Source organism: Lepisosteus platostomus, chromosome 8 (genome assembly GCF_059453375.1).
Source record: "Lepisosteus platostomus isolate fLepPlt1 chromosome 8, fLepPlt1.hap1, whole genome shotgun sequence".
NCBI lineage: Eukaryota > Metazoa > Chordata > Actinopteri > Semionotiformes > Lepisosteidae > Lepisosteus > Lepisosteus platostomus.
In genome coordinates, this window is record NC_142618.1 from 8,504,018 (window position 1) to 8,526,306 (window position 22,289).

The 22,289-nt window shown below is 38.0% G+C and overlaps 1 protein-coding gene across 3 annotated transcripts in view; it reads right to left on the reverse strand.

Moving 5' to 3' along the window:
• The window catches only part of prex2 (phosphatidylinositol-3,4,5-trisphosphate-dependent Rac exchange factor 2), a 152,768-nt gene that overhangs the window by 98,308 nt on the left and 32,171 nt on the right, over positions 1-22,289 (reverse strand). For 2 of the 3 annotated variants that reach the window (XR_015940745.1, XM_088642288.1), the window contains exons 2-8: positions 22,177-22,248; positions 19,715-19,837; positions 17,973-18,077; positions 15,889-15,990; positions 13,268-13,429; positions 6,133-6,266; positions 4,079-4,182 (exon numbers count right to left, since the gene is read on the reverse strand). Coding sequence is in view for 2 of the 3 variants with exons in the window: in XM_088642288.1 (XP_088498414.1) it covers positions 4,079-4,182; positions 6,133-6,266; positions 13,268-13,429; positions 15,889-15,990; positions 17,973-18,077; positions 19,715-19,837; positions 22,177-22,248 (802 nt within the window). In the remaining variant the exon portion in view is untranslated. Of the gene's footprint in view, positions 1-4,078; positions 4,183-6,132; positions 6,267-13,267; positions 13,473-15,888; positions 15,991-17,972; positions 18,078-19,714; positions 19,838-22,176; positions 22,249-22,289 lie in introns of those variants that run through there. The other variant, XM_088642289.1, reaches the window with a different exon arrangement.

Sequence of the window (22,289 nt, forward strand, 5' to 3'; positions counted from 1 at the left end):
ATGGTACATTGACAATGAGATTGAAATACAGTAAAATAAGAAAAGAGATGCTATGTTTTATTGAAAAATGGAGTTGATTATTTTTGTAGAGGAAAATCCTCCCATTTTCAATCCATTTGTCCTGGTGTGTCCGAGCCACAGAGAAACAGCATTATGAAAATATTTCTTCCCTGAGCAAAAACTGTTTCTATCATTTTGTTCTGTCTCAATGTTAAAACAGAGCTTGGTGATTCATCTTTCTACATGTTACAAAAGAACACACGTTTGAGTGCAGTGAAGAGAACCATCTCCGTCATTCCTCCAGAAGGCTAAATATCATGTTATCATGTAAATATCAGTATTAGAAGTAGAAACTCTAATGGCAAACGTAAATTTTAAAGTCAGTTTTCTAGCCTTTGCGTGCAAGAATGCCCCTTGGGGCATAGCAGAACATAAAAAGACGCACAGTATCCCAAAGTTCAGACATGCATTATAGTAGTGCTGCACTATATTTACTGAATGTTCTATTCATTATTCCTTGGATCCTTCGGCTCTTAAGAACAGCCAATATCTGGAGCAAAAACAGCATCTATTGACCCAATTTTCCAGAGTGGTAAAAGTAATAGCTTCCAGGGATTTCTCCCAAATTGATTCATCCTTGCGAAGTGTTCGGTTGTCAGACTTTTTAATGCCAAGACAATTGCAAAGACAAATCTGAATCAAAACAGGGTTTTATGTTCTGCTGCACTGGAGCTCATATAGCAATGAAAATAAAAAGGTTTTTCCTATTGTTTTTGTATATTGAAAGTTTATTTCTGCAGGGTGATTCTAGTGGCCAAGATGTTAACTGTAAATATTCTAACAGCTCAGTGAGTGCTTAACAACATTTATACCACTGTCATTTTACATAACTTCTCCTACTTTCGCTTTTGGAGCCAGTAGAATTGTAACTTAACAACTTTCCAAATGACAGGAGGCAATTCGGGCTGTCTTGCTTGTTTGGTTGCTTAAAACTAATCGATCCCAGAATCTTATTCAAAATGTCTTGTTTTCATCTAATTTCTTAAAGGATCTTAGGGAATCAGCTTCAGCACCATGGTTGTTATATTCCCAGACACCACTGACTCTTTGCATAAAGACATGACTTCTATTTTCAGTCCTAAATGCATCTGCTCTTAATTTATACCGCATTTCTCCTCAATGCCAATTTAATATGTTTTGAACAAACTAGTCCTTCAGGGAGGGCTGTTCATCCAAATTATTTATTTCACAAATATATTTCAATGTGCCATTTTTATATATTTTAAAACAATCGTAAATAGTAACAGTGAAGCTGTTCCTATGTCTGACACTTAACACACCATATTATAATTCAAAGAAGTTACATTTAACTTTAATAATCAATTACAAATTAACAATAAAGCATCTGTTATTTCACAACAAAAGGCGTTTCTAACCCTTATTGCCTAGATAGAACTGTTGCAATGTAATCTTATAAACCATTCTTCTGAAAACTTCTAGGTATGTTCTTTACCTGCTTTAAAGTACACAATTTCAGTACTTCAACAAAATATCAGTAGTTTGGTAAAATTGTAATAAAGACAAAACAAGCTGACAAATATTAAAGAACAACATGCTTAATGCTTTAGTAGGCGGAGGAACTGGCAACATTGGTCAGATCAGCACTGACACAACACCCCTCACTATGAGGAATGAACCAGGGAGGCAGCTGCAATGGTGAAGCTGGGGTGGAGGGAGGGGAGACAGAGCACATGTACACAGAGGTGTGAGTAGCCATGGACTATTTGAAAATAATGGAGCAGAATTTGAATCCTCTTGAACCTCTGTTAAAATCTTTTGTGGTGTGTGGTTAAAATGAATTTGGCAATTTATCCTTTTGCCTAAGATCTTTTAAAGGTATTCAGACTGGATTGGGAAAACACTCAGGCTCTCACCATGAAAGGAAACTAGCAGCAATTATTACATTTGGTGCTGAAGATGAAACTCTTTTTTTCTTTAATATTTCAGATTGAAGCCTTAGACACAAGGCACACATGCACAACCACTTGAAAAGCAAGCCATGTTTATACTCCACAGAACTCCAGTCTGTCTAAAATATCTATAATATGAAGCCCTTTTGGGAGAAAATAATTGTTTCTACAAATATAACTGATCATCTGAGTGTGTTTCTTATCCAAGATACACTGCATTAAAAGTTAAAAAAACACTTTTTTTTCTTGAGTCCCATCATTATGCCTACAATATGACATCATTATGTAATCTAAAATGCTACAAAAAACACGCTCCACCCTTCTAATGACCACAGAGGAGAAGCATTGAACTCCTTAGATAAATAAAAAAAGTAAGTGCCAATGTTGCATAATGTTGTCCAGCTAAAAAATCACCAGTTGTATTCACTACTGAAAAATAAAACAGCACTATCTTGGCTTTCAGATTAAATTTTCACTCCTTAAAATTTAAAATAAACCATAGTCATGTGGCAGTTCTAAATGACTGCAAGTAGAATGCAACAGAAAATAGTATTCTGCTCATTTCCAGTTGCAGAATTGGGTTATGTGCAATGGTAAAAAACTAGCAAGCAATACAGTACCTTTAGCAAGCACTGCCTCTCAATCAATTTGAAAGAAAAAAATGCACATATACAGTACAGTAATATGAACACACAAAAGGCTGCAAATTAGATTAAGGCACATTGTTCACTTAGTTACTAAATTTACTGTAATTAATTCACATGGCCTGAGATTAAAACATATTTAATATAATTTAATAAAAGTAAAGAATTATGTACTGTATGGCTTTACTTTTTGGTAAGAGGATATGAGCAGCAACAACAGCCTTTTAAAGACATGTTTGTTAGAATGGTGTCTCTTTGTTAACAGTGAGAAAGGTTCAGGTCATTGAAAACATTCTTCTAAAATGTTGTCATTTTGATATACTGTGCAAAATGTTAAACCAGACTTATTCTGAACTGGATAGTCCAAATTTTCAGAAAGCAATTTATGTATTGCCAGTAAGATTTCCAGCAGCATATACTGTAACTTATGCCAGAAGCACATAGCATGAGTTGGGAATCCCCCCCGCTGCGATCAGGACACAGCGACACAATTTAGAATCACATACAGTATAAACCTAGCCCTGAAAGTCTCATCTTTCAGACGAGACGTTAAACTGAGGTCCTGACTCTCTGTGGTCATTAAAGATCCCCGGGCATTTCTCGATAAGAGTAGGGAGTTATCCCGGTGTCCGGGCCAAATTTCCCCCCTCAGCCCTTACTGTGGCCTCCAAACTGTCCCCATGTGTGATTGGCTTGCACTGGCCCTGCGATGGACTGGCGCCCTGTCCAGGGTGTTACCCTGCCTTGCGCTTGTTGCTTTCCGGGTAGGCTCCAGCTTCCCACGACACCGTGTGGTATAAAGCGGTTTGGCAAATGACATGACATGCCATTAACCTACTGTAGCTAGTACGTCATTGGAAAGTGCAAGAAAAACCAGGACTAATGGAGAAAACCCACAAGCAGGGGGAATAAGAGACTCCTCATAGAAGGGGACACAGTCCTTAATTAAACCATGCCTAACCTCCAAACTGTTGTGTTGCCTTGTCATTATACCTTATTTTAAAAGTTAAAGGGGAAAAAAAACTATTTTACTGAAAACAAGTTTTTGCCCTCAAGTAAGAGTTAGATCACAACCTTTCAGTGATGAATTTCTGACAGGTTGTGCAGTATTCTTTCACAGATTATCTCTAATGTGCCTATTTCACTACAATAAGGCTACCATCATTAGAAAATGAGTATGAATTTCTAATTCATGCCATCATAAGTACTTTCACTGTAAGTACTGCTTGACTGAAACATTAACTTGACAGCTATCAGTGAAATATTAGTGTAATTTCCATGCCTCCCATTACAATCACTCAGCTCCAGACTGTAATTGCTCAACTCTGGTAACACGCCTAATATCTTTTTGAAAGAAACGCTTCAGAAATGTATAAACTGTTTGTTCTACTCCAAAGAATTCAAAGAAAGCTCATTGCTTCTGCACTTTTCTCCTGTATTGCTGATCGATAGAAAAACATTTACCTGTGCCATCATCCACATTCTCAACTTCCATAACTTCAGTATTGATTCTGCCTCGGAACAGATAACGAGGTCCGTCTGTAGCTGCCTTGCTGTTTTTTAAACGTCTGTAATTTTATAGAAAGAAAACAAAATAATAGTTAACTCCTGTTATGTCCTGTTGGCTTCATTGTACTAAAATTCAATGTGTCCATAAAACTTCTACCTAAAAAAGAAGACACAGTCTTGTGAAATACCCAATCATGATGGCTGAAGCCCTGCGGATTTTACAGGTCTTCTTAAGATATCAACTGCTGACACTTTAGGAGAGATTTTATCAATTAAGCACATTACTATATTTATTTAAGCAGCTTAGACCAAGGTTGATAAAAATTAAAAAATATCTCAGAAGTATTTGATTGTTCAGATTTGGACAGTTCTTTTGTAATCATTACTATTGAAGATAGGTTCATACCTAGAACGGTTTTGCAATTTTTCTGTGCTACCATTGCTAACTATTTGAAGCGACTCTGCTGTGCTGGGAACATTTTAGCAACACCCACACACGTCCCTGGAAACTGTATCCAAGTAAAAAACTGAAACAGTTGATTTCATCTGTTTCTGGGAGGTGGGTGGAAAAAAAGAGAGGTTTGAGAAAACCCACATCGGCCTGGAGAAGACATGCAAACTCCACACAGACTGCAGAGGATGGAACTGAACCCAAGACCCAGAAGAAGCAGAACTGCAATGCTGTTCTGTAGTTCTTCCTAATGGGTTTTTAATGAAGAAAGGAAAGAAATACACAACTCAAAAACACTATTTTTTTAGTAGCTGGTTTCTAAACTTATCAGCACATTGTGAATAAAGGCTTATCCATCTCGTGGAGTTAAAATTAAAGTGTTGCTGGGGTTTCTGTGCAAAACTGCTTTAACAGTCAGTGAGTATAAAAAAAACATCATTAGTATTCAGTTTGGGTCAGAGTTTATTTAAACTTGATTTTCTTCTGCACATTGAACAAGGACTCTGCACTTAGGCCAAAAAGGAAGACAGCAGCAGGTAGGGTGACAGATGAGACTTTATAAGTACTAATTTTATATTTCATAGGACTTATTTCTCATTCCTGTGCAAAAAATCTAAAGCGTTTGAGGTGTCACAACACCCGCGGCAGATATCGACTGGTGACTTACAGTAAGAGAGGCTTCAGTGTTATGCTTTCGATCCCAATTCAAAGCCTACTTTCACATTCCCTGCATTTATGATAGACTTCAATTCAATCTGATTAGCAAATGAATTCATTTGCACACAAGGAATTCAAGCCTGCCGAGAAAAGTACGATGCAGAATTCCCTGTTTAGAGCAAGGAGCACTTTCTACATGATTAAAATCTGAGCATAACAGGAGATCTATTACACAAGTGAAACAGTTTCACAACAGAATAACTACCGATATGTACACGACACAGCAAACATGTCTCGGGACAATTCTCATCACCAGGGTACTGATTGACTTCTGTGGTTCCTGTTTTGGTCTTGCTATCAGGTAGAAGGTCGAACGAATGAAGTGTGTAGAACAGTAGATCACATTTACCCTTACAATGCATCATAGTAATCCTGTACACATACGTCTCTGTGACAAGATCCATTTTGAAATACGTCTAAATTTCTGTGACATTTTAAAATAATCAACATGGCCTGAGAGGAAAGAGCTCCACCAGTTTCTGGCAAGAGGCCACAACTCTCAATCAGACGTTTCATCAAGATTTAAGACCCGCTCTGCAAGAGTCACCCATTAATGTCATATGGGATGCAACTAAAGTCAATTACAAGGGCAGAACTTTGTCTCACTTCTATGTTTTGTAGTGAAGAGTATTTTTGCTCCAACAACCTTGTGATTTTAACAGAATCAGACATATCCCTATCAACCGTGATGAGGTTTGTTTGGTAAAGACAGATGAAATGTTCAATGAAATACTTAAGGATTCCAAACTGCTCTTAAGTCAAATGATAGAAAGATATTTCCATACAAGGAAACTAATTTATCTCCAACCACTGCAATATTTCCAAAACAAAGTATATATACCTATTCTTCTTCTTACAGTACACCAGCAGGTTATCAAAAAGAAAGAAAATCCGTTCCTGTATGTTCCCAGCCGATATTTTCAATAGCACTCCGTGCATGAGCATCTCTGTACACGTATCAGTGATGTTGGAACCCTGAAAGGAATAAAAAAAACGTGAATACAGTCATTTTTTGAGTGAGAATTATAAAAGACCTTACAGAGGATCAAATGTCTGAGATGCAAGATGGAATTTTCTGGAGATAATAAAGGAAATGCAACAAATAACTACTGTCATAAAAAAACAGATAAGGAGATGCATGTTGGCACTCCCTATTATCCTAATCCTGCATGCTGCCTGACTTGTCGGCAGAACTATTTGTCAGGGATCACACTACTGTTGTAGCGAGGGTATCTTCACTCTCAGCTGTGGACAAAGAAAAACTGCCAGGTGGTGATTTGTGTTCTTGTAACCAACAGTGACGATATTCCTCAAAAGACTGGATCATTCACTTTAGTTTTTCCGATTCTACTCAGCAGGCTCTCTGTGATACAAGAATATCAAACCAGACTTTGAGGCTGGGCATTCACCTGATCCTGCCTAGCTTAAAAAAGTGACAAGAAAAACACAAACACTCTGTTTGACAAAGCGGTTTCTGGTACGGAGATACTGATAATGGTCAGAAAAATAAAACAAATTGCTTTCTGATCATCAATGCAAAACCCTGCACACTCAAAACTGCTGCTATTACCCCAGTGCCAAAGAAGCCTAACATGGCTCTCGACAATCTTAACAACTTTCGCCCCATCTCCAACTTACCCTTTCTCTCTAAAATTCTAGAACGTGCTGTCACACTTCAGTTACATAACCACCTCATGACAAACAACCTTTTCGAACCCCTCCAATCTGGCTTCCGTCAACTTCACAGCACAGAAACCGCCCTAGTCAAAGTCACCAACGATCTACTAATAGCTTCTGATTCTGGTTCTCTTTCCATACTCATCCTTCTTGATCTCAGTGCTGCCTTTGACACTGTTGACCATAACATCTTGCTTTCTCGTCTCGAGACTGTGTTTGGAGTCTCTGACACTGCCCTCAAATGGTTTAAGTCTTACCTCACTGATCGCTGTCACTTTGTCTCTCTCAATGGGTACAGGTCTGAAATTGGTCTTGTCAAGTCTGGTGTCCCTCAGGGCTCAATACTGGGCCCCTTGCTCTTCAGCATTTACATGTTCCCACTTGGTCAGCTTTTAAGATCACATGGCCTCAGCTTTCATTTTTACGCTGACGATACTCAAATATACATCCATACCAAACCCGACACTGATGTGGCTGTCTCTATTCTATCTAATTGCATCTCTGACATAAAAATTTGGATGACTCATAACTTCCTTCATCTTAACTGTGACAAGACTGAAGTCATGCTTATTGGTACCCCCCATCAACATCGTAAAGCCAGTCCTGTAACCCTGTCTGTAGATGGCTCTGTACTTGAGCTCCAATCAAAATTGAAAAACCTTGGGGTTATATTCGATTCTGGCTTAACATTCGACCCACATGTACAGCATACTGTCAAAACATCTTTTTTTCACCTTAGAAATATCGCAAGACTACGCCCTATGCTATCATTAACTGTGGCTGAAAAGCTGATCAACATATTTGTATTCTCTCGAATTGACTACTGCAATGCTCTGCTCCCTGGGGTATCTAAATCTACTCTGAACAAGCTGCAGTATGTCCAAAATTCAGCAGCCAGAATCCTGACCAGATCTAGTGCAAGTGTTCACATTACTCCTATCCTGGAGTCCTTGCACTGGCTTCCGGTCAAATTCCGCATAGACTTTAAAATCCTCATGCTCACCTACAAGGCTTTACATGGCTTGGCACCTCAATACCTGTCTGAACTTTTATCGCCCTACTCCCCACCTCGCAACCTCCGCTCTTCAAATTCTGCCCTCCTTACTGTCCCCCAAGCCCGTCTACATTGTATGGGTGACAGGGCCTTCTCCTGTTATGCCCCCAAGCTCTGGAACTCCTTGCCCAAGGATATTAGAGAGTCACCTTCTCTAAACTCCTTCAAATCCAGACTCAAAACCCTCCTTTTCAGAAAAGCCTTTACTTAACTGGTTCCATTCTTCACCCCTCTGCTCTTCTTAATACCATCTTCCACGGTCTCCTCTATTGTTATTGTTGTATTGTTGTAATTATAATTGTGTCCTGTCTTGTGAAATTTTCTTATTTATTGTTGTAGTCTTCTTATTTATTGTTATTGTCATCCTGTAAAGCGCTTTGAGAAGCCACCTTTAAAGGCGCTATATAAAATAAAGTTTATTATTATTATTATTATTATTATTATTATTAATAACCTCGCAAAACCAACGGGCGTGATTTATTTTCCAAGTTATTAAAATCCTTCTAACAATGGGATAGTATTAAGTCTAGGTTAAAAAACAACACGCCAGAAAACAGTTTCCCAGAAGAATGATGTGAATGGAATTATCCTGGCTAAAGTCCTTGACAAATGTTAACAAAATGTGGTACAACCACACCCCAAGAAATATACAGTACAATGGATAGTCTGAACGATCAAGATGTTCTGCTTTGATTGTTTGGGAAGATGTTTCCTATTACAAAAATGTCAATAATTTCCTGATGGCTGTCTTGCTGCCACTTCTAATTGCTTGTTTGGGTTCCCAGTAAGCTTTTTTCTGCATGCAAGGGAAAACATTCCTTGATGTTCTGACACGCCACTGGATTAACCCTTTCACTTATCTTTCAGAAGTGTTCTGAGACACTTCTTAGATGCTGCAAGTTCTTATAGGGGCTTTCTAACTGACTGAGGATTTAGCTTTCAGTATGGAATAGACATGATCATAAGCTATTACAATTCACTTACATTGTATGACAAGCTAGTAAAGGTCTGGTGAGCATATTGCAATTCTGAGAAAAAAAACAGCATCTTTTATTTTCTTACCTTGACTTCAGTGGGACTTTTTTATGGTGCTTTGATCTCCTGTCAAATCTAGAAATAACTGCCTCAGCTTTCAGGCCAGAAAATGTGCTAAACATTTCCTTCTGGTAGGAAATCACTATTCTGCCCTTTCTTTCTCTCTCTCTCTCCCCATGTGTTACAGAGCTTCTGCTCAAAGCCAGATGTTTCTTAATCAAACCTGCTATGGTATTGCTTAGCAATGTGTGGGTCATCTTCTGGAGCTTGTTCCGGCAGCTTTGAAAATTCCCCTCGCAAGTTTCTGTGAAACGAAAGCTGCCCTGTACACCCCAGCCACTAACAGTTACCATTTTAAAAATCTATGGTCTCATCGGGTATGAGAATTTCATGGTCATGTAATCAGTCTGGAGCTTGAAAAGAATTGCAAGCCCACTGGTTCACATGAGTAGTGTTTTGGCTCAAAGGATTTGTTCATTCAGCTGTGTGCTATGTGGTATCAGTGGGGCTGGTACAGCAGATCTCTGACAAGCAGTGGATCAAATCTCCTCCACCAACAAACCACAGTATGAGATTGGCACCCAGCCCCAGATCACCAAGACCGAGGATTATTCATCAATAAAACTGTAGCAGACTTTAGAAGAGCACATTAGACGGGAAGAAGACAACAGGGCTCATTCATTGTGAACCTGTTACTTCAAAAACCCAAGAAATCGTTTGGAGTTTGAAGCACTCCAAATAAAGAGGTGCTTATTGTATACAGTAGCTAGGGATTTGCAGAAAAGATCTCATTTCCCTTTCTCAGAGAATCTCATGACAATCAGAACAATTCATTTTTCACTGATTTTCAATCCAAGACATCTCTACATTTCTACGAAAGCTAACTGAAAGGACCCTAGGGTGAAGAGGACCTGCAGCTTGCGTCATCAGGCTTATCCGGTTCTCTTTTTCCACACCTGTAGCTAATTTCATATTTTCAGTACTTATCTTCTGTTGTTTCCCCTTAGGCTGCAGTTTGTCATGCTAACTGATCACAAGTGGATTAAAAGGAAGTGTGGTGAGGAAGTAAATTGGCATTGCGCACAGTTCTGAAGGCTACAGATGAAGTACCCCACGCTAAGCCTTAGCAACACTAATGCACAACATTGGAACCCACACACCAGCACATTCAGTGCCTAAGGGTCTTACCTAAGCCTCTTTCTTGTCATAACTGTCACAGGAGGGACTGAAGTTAGAACTGAAGAATCAATATTATCTTCATCTACTGTTCAACAATTGGCAAGATTTTTACCAAATAGAAAGACATTCACATTATTTGAACAAAGATAAAACCTTTTAAGACTCTTTTGGAGGTCCTAAAAAAAGGAAACTACTGTATATAGGAAACCAGTGCTGTTCTGTCATATTAACAGCACTAGGCTCAAATGGGCTCTAAAGTCACTCTGCAGTGATGCAAGTATCACACAGCTGTTATGGGCTCAGGATAGCAAAGTGACCTCAGGTACCGGAAACAATAAAAAAAGATTATCCAGCATGAATTTTTTCCCTCCATATTTGGAAGCCACGGCCTAGTTATCTTTCTAACATTTCTTTCCAGCTGGTACTGTAGCCTGATTTCCGCTTCATATTTTTATACATCATACATAATGAAGAATGAACTAATATTTAGGAATAGTAGGGTAGGCATCAAACCACACAACACACAGATTCAACTAACTCACACTGGGCCAGTAAAAACTGTCTCCACCCGGTTTAAAGTCCAGTGCTGAAACACAGGATTATACTCAGTATGTAAGAATCCCTACTATTATTAGGTTGCATCAGGAACTAACATTTTTATAGACTCCGAAAAAGCAGACAGAGGGAAAGGGCCATGAATGGGATACAAAAGATTAAAGCAAAGATAAATATTTCTGCTCCCAGGAGCCACCCCATATTTAATATACTGTAATACAATGTAATACATTTAGATGCAAGGAAAAAAGACATCAGCAATACAACACAACTGCAGTACATGCAGTCTGCACAATAATTATTTCAGACTAAACATGATCCTGAGCAATAATTATGTAATGCAAATGCCATGGTAAATATTCTGGAATTCTTTAAGGAAGCATACACTTACTATGAGGGAAAAACTGATTTATAAATCCTTTGTGTACCAGACAGACAAGTGATGACCATCTAAGAGCAAACTGTTACCTTCATTTCAATTCAGATTTCAAAGTTTTAAACGCAGTTGGCTAAATAAAAGACAGCAAACAATAGTAAAAAGTCTAAAAGGTGTGTATGTTAATAAGGGCTTTAGCTGCTCAAATGTGGTTACATCAAAATCATTGAAAGGCCATGGCTGTCTTTTTAAAGATGTGCCAGAACACTTTCTTCATAAAAGTTTCACCAACTGTTTTTGATTTGTGGTAGATTTTTATAATGTTTGATGTGGAAAAAAAAACTCCAGCTGGCGGAACATATAAATACATTATTTGATCTAAAACAATAAGTTCTTTGTCCCCTCAAACTTTTTTTTTAAAGTACAGAAATGAGAAAATCTATTTTTGCAAAATGCAAACACCCTTCAAAAATTCCAGATTCCCAAAGAAGATCAATGATGTAAATCGAAATGAAACTGAGAAAAATATTTTTTTAATTGAGCTATAAAACACATGACAAATTATTCTGATCGATTTTGATTAAGACAGTCTCAATGTTTTTCCATGATAGGAATGCTTTCAGAACTATTGTAAGTCATCATTCATCTACATTCCTGTCTCTAAAGGAAGTATTGATTCACATTAATCAGATGTTCGATACAGGAAGCAGTCTCTAGTTCCAGGTTCTAACATGTCAATTTTTCTATGGAAAAAAACAAGTTAAACTGAAAAGTATCCTGTGTGTCTACTGTATCTTGGTTTGTTTAATAACTACTACCTACAGTATGTTAACTTTGAAAATGTTAGTTTGCCAAACAAAGCACTACATAATAACTTTATTCTTATATTTTCAACTCACACACAGTAATCTTTGTCCAAAAGTCACACTTCACTAAACTGTATCCTTTGCGTTTCTTACATAACCATTTTGCCTGGCATTCACACACCATACCAGAGCTCTAATCAGTGATTCATCCTTCTCCTAGGTTGATCACAGTCTTGTTCATTCAGCTAGCAACTAATGCGTTTCACTCTCTCAAACAGGACTTTTGTCTCAGCTTCATAATGATCTAAACAAAATCAGTTACATAACCACTTCAGTCCCTACTGAGCAGTCACTTTGATTGCCATTTTGAGCTGCTACCCTTAGACTAATCTTCCCAAAAATAAATGAAGATATTTATTTTCCTTGATTTGGTGGAATAAATTATCTGTAGGCAAAAAGGATATGAGAACACCGCATTTGACCCTAATATTCCTTCTGTTGTTTTGTAATGTTCTCAATGTTGTAATTCAGACAGTAGATGAATGCATATATGTATTCTGCATATTGACTAAATTTGATTTCTGAAATGATAAGAGGTCTCTGGACAAGACACATTTTGCAAACCAATAATAAGGATTCACAGCTTGCTTAATAGCTTGCTGATTGCGTATTTTTCCAGTGGTCTCTCTTCTCATTAAAAAGAACTCTGGGCATCTACTACAGTATAGCTCATTTAATCGAGCCAAGATTAATTCTAATTTCTTAGGAAAGGAATAATGTTAATATATTTGGAGTTCGAAGGTCACACAATTGGTCTAAGTGCTACTGAAGTTAATAAGTTAGCAAATTCGCAAATCTTAATAAACTGATGCATGTAATGTATTAATGGAGAAAAAATTAGACATAGAAAAAAATCCTTCCAATGATGCATCAAACAAAATTTCATTAGTTTTCATACTTTGTTGAATCAGGGGTATACTTGTAGATTAAGTTAAACATTTTAGCTTCAAATTTAAAATTTTAAGTATTTTAAGTTTGTTTTTTGTGCTTTGCAGATAAACCTGGCAACAATAAAATCCCAAAGAAGACTCTTGCACATCACCACTGCTTTAGTGCCTTTAAATAAGTAAACTTGAATTCATACTTTGTATGTCAGAGGGAAGATACCTTGAAGGGTTGCAGATTTCAATAGCATTAATTTAATGAATAATTCCCTGCAGTTACAGTATACTGTAACTATAACACAAAATTGCCATGTCCCGAGGGAAAGAAAATGTTGTCTATTTCTACGAACCTCCCATCCCTCGATATGGGACTGCCACTCTTCCAGGACCTCCAGCTTCTCCATCTGCCTCTTGGCTTCATTGATGTTGGAACAGACAGCCTTCATGACCTGGAGAGACTCCTGAACCAGGGGGTAGTCATTGTGTTTCTTTGGAGTCCTCTTCAATAGCTCCTGTTTACATGAACAATCCACATTCCAGGAAGAGTGAATGAAGCTGTTTGAAAATGAAACACACCTCCCCTCATAACTGTTTAAACCAGTACGCGTTCAAGCTGACAGAATAATACTCCAAAGATTTTGTGAATCAACCAACTGAATCAGGATCCGCAAAGGAAAATATTACTCATCTGTCTACTGGTCTATTTAGATCCATTTTTCTGCATCATAATAAGCATTTAGTGTCTTACAAATTTTTTCACCTCCCTGCTAAATTTTCCACATCAATTAGGACTTTATATTCAGTATTCCCACAATGTACTCCAAACTCATCGGTATTCCCACAATGTACTCCAAACTCATAAAGTTAAAAATGCTTAAAATATGTATTTTTTAAAAGAAAAACTGAAGACTACATAGATTTTCAACTCCTTTCCTACAGTGACAATAAATCAGTTCAGGTGTAAGAATTAATTAGTGTAAAGATGTCTGCCTGCATTCATAGCTGTAAACATCTCCGTCTCTGTAAGTGCCCTCAGATACTTTAAATCAATAGTTAAATAAAGGAGTGACAAATGAGAAGAAGTCTGTATATCCCATTTAGAACGCGAAGTTCATCATTAAGAAGTGAAATGTGCTTCGTGCCACCCAGACACTGCCTAGATCAAGCCAATTAAACTGAGCTGGCAGGCTAGCAGGAAACTAATTAGGAATGCCACCATGAAGTCAACAGTGACTTGCAAATCAAAAGAACTGCAAAGTGCCATGTCACCTGTATGAGCAAGTGTCGAGAAAAGCCATCACTGAAAAATAATCATCTTAAATCTAACATGGGATATGTGGCAGAAGAATAACTGGTCAGAATAAGAGTAAAATTGCAATTATTGGTATAAATGTAAAGAGTTAGGTCTGGTGCAAGCCCAACACAGTACATCACCCAGTCAGCACCAACCCAGCTGTCAAGCATCACAGCTATAGTGCCATGTTATGGCGATACTCCTCATCAACTGAACGATGAGAAGCATCTGAAACTGAGTGATGGGCGAGTTTAAATGGTAGCAAAATAATGATTCAAAGCACCAGACCGAACTCACACTGGAGTGGTTTGATAAGAAGACGAATGTCCTTGAGTGGCCCAGTCAGTCAAGACTTGAATCCAGGAGAAAACTGACAGTGTGGCTTGATGATTCAGTCCATCAACAACACACTTGTCAGAACTATAGGACTTTTGCCAGGACAGAAGGGCAAAATAACATCCTCCTCATCTACAAAGCTGGAAGAGACTCTTCAAAAAAGCCAGAGAGCAATAGCTGCTTCCCAAGGTGTTTCCATCAAGCCCTGATTTAAGAACATGTCACAAATGTCACTTTTTACAGTACGTCGTCTTTGCGGGGTTTGCTCATCTTCGGCCTCCTTCACATATAATAGTGTAAAAGCCGTTACATTTTTGAATATGCTCATGAATACAGTTCATTTAAAAAAAACTGTTCAAATGTCAAAAATGTAACTGATGGGAGTGAATACTCTTTCAAGACTCTTTCAAGTGAATTTGTTAATATTTTGGCAACATATTTTATATTTTTTACACAGAATGTTAAAATTAAAATATCTTATTCTTACGAAGTTCAATGAGTACAAATTAAACAGCTTTAATTTACAGATAGGTTTGAGTGGGTCAGCATGTGGTGCTACAAAGGAACAAGCAGCAGTTAATTCCCTTCTGAAAAAATAAGAAAAAAGGCACAATGGTTCAGCTGCGAAGCCTTCTTCATGCACCTGGGTCCTTTTCTGCCTACTTTTTACTTTTCAGCATGGAATTAGTTGCTGCTTGTTCCTTAATTTTCTAAAGGCCCCATCAGATTTGCAATTTTTGTATATATGAAATCTAGAAGCAGGAATGATTTCTTTTCAGATTATACCTCCTGCTCCAATTTGGAACTGGTAACAATGAGTCAATGCAATATTACAGTTAGGAACCTTGCATCAGCTTGGAATACATAAAGATTATGCACACTTCCTCCTAAAAGGAGCCCCATAGACCATCTTTCACATTGAAAGCCACACAGTGCCCATTGCAGGCATCACTGACAGTAACACAAACCCATAAATGCCCTTCTAGTTCCAGGGTTGGTGCTGCATGGTGTGCCAAGGTTCCTTACCCAACCAGCACCCAGGTGATTAACACCTAATGTGTTCTTTGTTTCTATTTCTGCCTCTGCTTTTTAGAAAAAAAAAAACATTTTTCTGACCAGAATCAATCCTGGTATGAAAGGTCCCACATCAGAATCTCTCATTATAAATATGAAGATCCCTGAGGTTGATTTTAATCTATCCCAATATTAGGTTTCTACAGTTTCGACTGGCAAAAACAACATACTGCACACTGGAAGCACAGTGGTCAGAGAAAGTAAAACGACAGAGTAATTTCGATCACAGGAATAGCCAGCATCTTTCAGAAGAGTAGCCACACTTACCCTCAAGAGAAGTGGATACTTGCATATCCTCTGTATCGGGGCTACCAGATAGCCTTCCAGGGGTACCTCAGTATTCTTCCTTCCTCCCAGCAGCATGCAGTTCTGACATTGACACAAACCGTGAAGGGAAACAAGCACCACCAGAGAGACGTGTCAAAGCATTACGTTGAAATGCAAATAAAAAACAGAACACTTGTGTCACTGATCAGAGCTTCCGCAGGTTTATCAAAGACCTCTGCTTATTTGTCCTGCGATTGAATACGATTGCATAATGAGTGGCTTCATGCCCTTCCTCATCCTTGTCAAGGTCAACAGAAGCACTAGAAAATGTGTTTAAAAAATAAAATTCCAATTCTTGCTCTCTTTGACTCATTAGTACTACAGAAACTGCCATAGCTAGGCACCACAAAAATTAGTATTACATAAGAATTTTTTCCTTATCTGACAAGATATTAAAAAATGTATTATGAATTATTTTACAAATAGTTTCTGGGTATAGGAGGTTTTATTGGTTAGTACTCTTTGACTCTTATTTTTCAGGTTCTTTAACAGAAAAAAAACATTCACTACCACCAACTGTTTTTGTTAATTATATTAAAGAAATAATGCAAAGGAACAATTAATAGGTTTATTTCATGCTGAAAAGAGAAGAAAGAAAACACAACATTTCGACCGTGGAGCCTTCTTCAGCATTATTAAAGAAATAAAATAGCATGAATTCCAGAAAATGACTATATAAAATGATTTTTTAAATTAACACCTGAAGTGCGGCAAATAGATGAAACAATTTATGAATATATATCAGTTTAGTTAGAATACAGTATGTTACTGAACTGTACCAATAATACCAATGCAGTGCGGTGTGGAGCGGTGGCTCTGTGGCTAAGGATCCGCGCCTGTGGCTGGAAGGTTGCTGGTTCGTATCCTGCAGCAGGCAGAGGAATCCGACTCTGTTGGGCCCCTGAGCAAGGCCCTTCACCCAAACTGCTCCAGGGGCTTCATATAAAATGGCTGACCCTGCACTCTGACCCCAAGCTTCTCTCCCTGTCTGTGTGTCTCATGGAGAGCAAGTTGGGGTATGCGAAAAGACGAATTCCTAATACAAGAAATTGTATATGGCCAATAAAGTGATCTTATCTTATCTCGATGGGGGAAAAATTACAAAATGCTCCAGCTGCCTCACATGCATTGCTGATCAGTCTGAATTACAGTATGTGGAGGGCAATCAATAGAACTGGGTGCCTGTTAATTTTCTGACCCATGCTCAGAACCACAAAGCCCATATTCTAATGCCACTGTCAGATACTGGTCTCTCAGCACCGGCTAGCAGGGTAACTGATTGAAGAGGGCTACTGCAAATTAGCTCTCTTTGATCTATGTGCCTTGAGGGCACAAAAATGCAGGATGTTTTCTTTTAGAGGTTAACCGTGTTGCAAAGGCCTGATGAACATTCGAAACTTCATTCCATGCTAAACATTTTTTTAAACAAGTGTTTGGAAGAGAGGGGGCATTACGTTACAAAACAATAAGGAGAATTCTTCTAGAAAAGGGCTTTACACTTACCAGTCCTCTTGGGAAATAACATAGACCAAGGAGATAGCATTTCAAACCTACACGCAGGGAGTTCTCTACTTACCATATAGGGTTCACATCTTTGCTCAGTTCACTTCAACGGTGCCCAGTTAATATTATAATCCTATATTGTGTCTGTGACTGAAACTTAACCTCAGTAACATAATACCGGCATTCAGGAGGGCACAAGGTCATAAAATATATCCATAGGTTTCCTCACAGTATCAAAACATTTTGCAACATTTTTTCATCGAAACATGATCCTCGAAACTTCAAACAACAAACTTGTAACTAGTACACACATTAGAGTATGTAAAGTATCACAGTGTAGGACTGCCTACAAAATACTCAGCCAATAATTCCTGATTCTATGATGTTTTTAGAGCTACTATGAATTCAGCACTAAAAAGAGCTATTTATTGTATGAATTCAAAATAAAATAATATTAAAAAAGATATACACTCAGTTGTCAAGCTAAGCAAGTAACAAAAGTGCTGAAACATATTTCTTACCAGTAAAAATGTCCGAACTGTCCTTATTTTATTCAGCTCCAGCAATAGCCTCTGTGCCTTTTCATGGTTACTGCAGTATTCGTCGTAGATTTGAAACCTATATCTCTGGGATAATAATAAGAAACTCCTGTTAATTAATAAAAACAATAATTCTTACACTACAGTGTATATTATAGTGCTTTTCTGGACACTCCACCCAAAGTGCTTAACAGGTAATGGGGATCCCCTCCACCACCACCGATGTGGAGCCCCACCAGAATGATGTGACTGCAGCCATAGTGCCCCAGTACCCTCAACACACACCAGCTATCAGTGAGGAGGAGAACAGAGCGATGAAGCCAGTTCAGAGATGGGGATTATTAGGAGGCCATGATTGGTAAAGGCCAGGGAGAAATTTGGCCAGCACACCGGGGTAACACCCCTAACTCCCTGGGAATTTTGTGACCATGGAGTCTGGACATTGGTTTTAAGACTCATCCAAAGGACACCACACAGATCATGGGATGAGTCCCCCTACTGGTCCCACTAACACCTCTTCTAGCAGCAACCTTAGCTTTCCCAGGAGGTCTCCCATCCAGGTACTGGCCAGGCTCACACCTGCTGAGCTTTAGTGGGCTGCAGGCTGTGAGTTGAAGGACGATCTATCTGACTCTTGCATGGGAGCAAAACAGCTACACTACCTTTTAAGTCCTAGCAAAATAATGGTTACACATTTTGTGTGTGTTTTATACTGTGACTCTTTAAGAAAACAGTCAGAGATTAACGTCTATCGAACTACAGTAAATTTATTATTTTTTCCACCTAAATGGCTAATGTATTGCACAACATTTTTAAAAGACCAAAAATACCACAGTCTTTAGTGTTTAAGAAATCACATCTAGAATTGTGAGGCAAGTATTAACCACACTGTTCGACTGCCTGAGAGAGATGGGATTAAAAAAAAGCCAAACTGTGCGTGTTGTTCCTAGAATGGATTTACCAGACATGTAGAGCTCTGTAGAGGTAGTACATAAGCCTTCCATACGCAGGATATGCTGTACCTTAATTGAACATTGTTGATCAAAAGAAATAGAATTCAATACTGCTGTATTTCTTGTGTGTACATAACAGCTCCTAGAATACAGTATCTCTTCTCATATTAACACCACCTCTTCTCACATTTTTCATGTCACATGAACTCTGTGGTGATGCAAACTAGATAAACAGGACTACTAAACAAAGTCAAGCCAAGCCAAACTAAACTACTGCATACCTAAGCTCTGACAGGACATTTTAGAAAAATATAAACCAAGGACAGGATGTCAAATTAAACATCTTTGTCTGCCAAGGGAACCAAGAGATGATCCTACCGCTATAGTTCAGATCCTACAATAATCAGACATTATGACATTTTGAGTCAAGCATGTCCCATCAAGATAAAAGTTGCCAAAGTAATTCAGAAAGAACAGTGGCATGGTGTCAGTACTACTTCCTCATTCAATCCTGGGGGTCTCTCTTTTTGCCTGGAGGGACTCACTGTTCAGAAACAGCATGATGTGCTGATGGGCTGAAGAGTCTCTGATCATTCCTGGCCCTCTGATTTTTTGGTAAAGGAAAATCTTTCCACTTTTTCCCCCCTTACAAAACTGGGAACTAGCCAGCTCTTAATACAAATAGGTCCTTTCTAAACATCTGGACAAGCGAGTAATTTGATATTGTATAGTTCCTATAAGGCTGTGCATCGGAAGGAAGGGAACACATACAAACTGTAGAAAGCAATGTCCCAGTTCATGGTGAGCACCGGGCTCTGGCTGTAGCAACTCCTCCACCATGGAGAGGAATTCTCTGTGGATGAGCAGGATCTCTTCGATGTTGGAAAACAGCATCTGAAAAACGGAAGACAGGAGCAACACAGGCCTGTGTTCATTTTCCTTAAACTCTCCCGAACGTTAGCTTGTATTAAAAGTATTTTTAAAAAGTCCTTTTATCAAAGTTTTTTTATCATAGTCATGAATATTGCTGACCCATTATCCAAAGAAGCTGCTTGTAACAGCACTTCAGACAAATTAGGAAACTTTCCTGTTTGATTTCAGAGAGGAGTAAAACATTTTTTTCTCACGCTCGTGACTTTTATCCAGAGACAGTAAACACAGACAATATAGATCCTGCCAAAAAATATTTTCTAAAAAGGTTCAGTAACTGTGGACCCTCACAAGACTACTTACTCAGTTTTAAGTTCAATATTGATCATGAGAACCTCCACACTGAGTGGTGCTTCTCTTATGTGAAGTGTGAATTGTTTTTCCTGAGCGCTTAAATCTAGTTTCTCAAGGCAGAGCACCAAGCTGTGTCCATTCTTTACTCACCTTGAAATAAACAGCGTCTACCACATAAAATTACCATGTGAAATACAGTAGCGTTCCAAATGCAGTTATACAAAATGCAGATGTATCCAAGACCCTGTCATCAAATTATTTATGCTGATAACTTCATTAAACTCAAGGCTGTCAAAACAGAAAGTGGGTCCTCAGTTTAACATAGCCAGGCCCACAAGTGAAACTGACTTCCCATTACTATAGAGGTACATTTCTGAAAGCTTTGAAGGAATAATGTGAGCTACAGTATACCAACCAAATAGAAGCAAAATGGTAAAGATTTCAGAATTCCATATTGAATGCTTTTAGGCATGATACCGTGTAAATATAAATAAATTATCATATCAGGGCCAAAGAAAGAACTACTGTTTATTTTTAATTGCCCTTAAGAACAAATAAACAGAGCTATAGTACAAGTTTCATCTTCGCCATATACACTCATCAATCTATCTTTATTTCAAGTCAGGGTTGATTAACTATTTTTTTCCCGCTTCACCACTTTAACTACTGAACATCTTATTAATATATACAGTCAAGTGGCAATTTTAAAAGACAAGAGAAACAAAAATGAACTTAATATACTTCATATACAGTAGAAGTACTCCTGATAAATCATTCATAACCACTTTGATGATAAAAATAATAAAACTAAATAAAAATGTAGCACAGGGCAGATATAACACTTTAGGTCTCATGTTTGGTAATGGAGAACCCTGCAACAAAGTGAATTTCAAAAACGCTGGAAGTGTTTTGGGGTTAGTAAGCTTGTTTTATTAGTTATTTAATTAAATTCAGTGTCTTTTAGACCAGTCTTAGTCTTGGAATGCCTTTGTGTTGGTATGTTTTCATTCCAGTGCTGCTCCTTATGTCGTAAATGAGCTTATTATTAGTTTAATTAGACCAATCTTCTAATCATTAGAAGATTAGGCAATCTTCTGCCAGTTCTTCAGCAGCTGGTGTGTTAAGGTGCCCTAAAAATCTGGAAATACCCATAAACTCCAGGATTTAGACCCCTGAACCTCCGATTTAGACGCAAATAATAAGGAGAGCAATGAGGATCATAATGACCCCTGAGTATTACGCTCCACAGGTAAGGCATCCCCACTATCATGTCTATGTTCACTGAGGGTCTTATTTCCAGACAAATTCTTATCATTGGCAAAAAATCTTTCTCTGTGGAATGTGACTGTTTCCCTGATTGAGAATATGGAAATGACTGTTTGCTAGTGTTTATCATTAATGCTAAACATCACTGCCCCTTGATAATGTACATACATAGTTAGTCAGATAGGTGCACAAATACTGCAGTGCATGAAGATTCACATGTTGCAGAGCTGTTACCTAAAATGGGTTCAGCAGATGAATGTTTGCTGACATTTGCCAGAGTAAGCAAACACACACCCTCATTCATATATACTCCCACTCTGTGCCTTTCAATTCTTCATTGTCATGGTCCTCCAGTAGGAATTGCTTATAAATAAGTTGTGCTTACAGCTGCTTCCTGTATTTAAAAACTCTTTAATTCAAAAGTCAGCTATTTAAAGTTTAAAGAGCTCCTTAAATCATATGCAAGCTTCATTCCATTTTTATTTCCTTGTTTTCATTAACTTAGTTGTTATTAATAACTTTTGTTTTTTTAAACACCATATGCCCATGTTAATTGGACTACATTTTTATTTAAAACAGATCTTATTGGCAGTGCATTTAGCGAGACACACATTAAATTTTTCCAAACTAAACGACTTACATTATGGGTAGATCAACTGAAAACAGACAAAGTATCTTCCAAATCCAACAATTATTTATGCAAAGCAGTGGTTCTTGTTCTCAATATCAGACGCATTACTAACCTTAACAGTCTCCTCTGTCACATTCTTATCAATTTTAGAGGCTGCATACTGGTTAAGACGATGCAGAAATGCCTGTTTGGGGAAAAAACAGAATGCAAATGTGAAAGTTATAA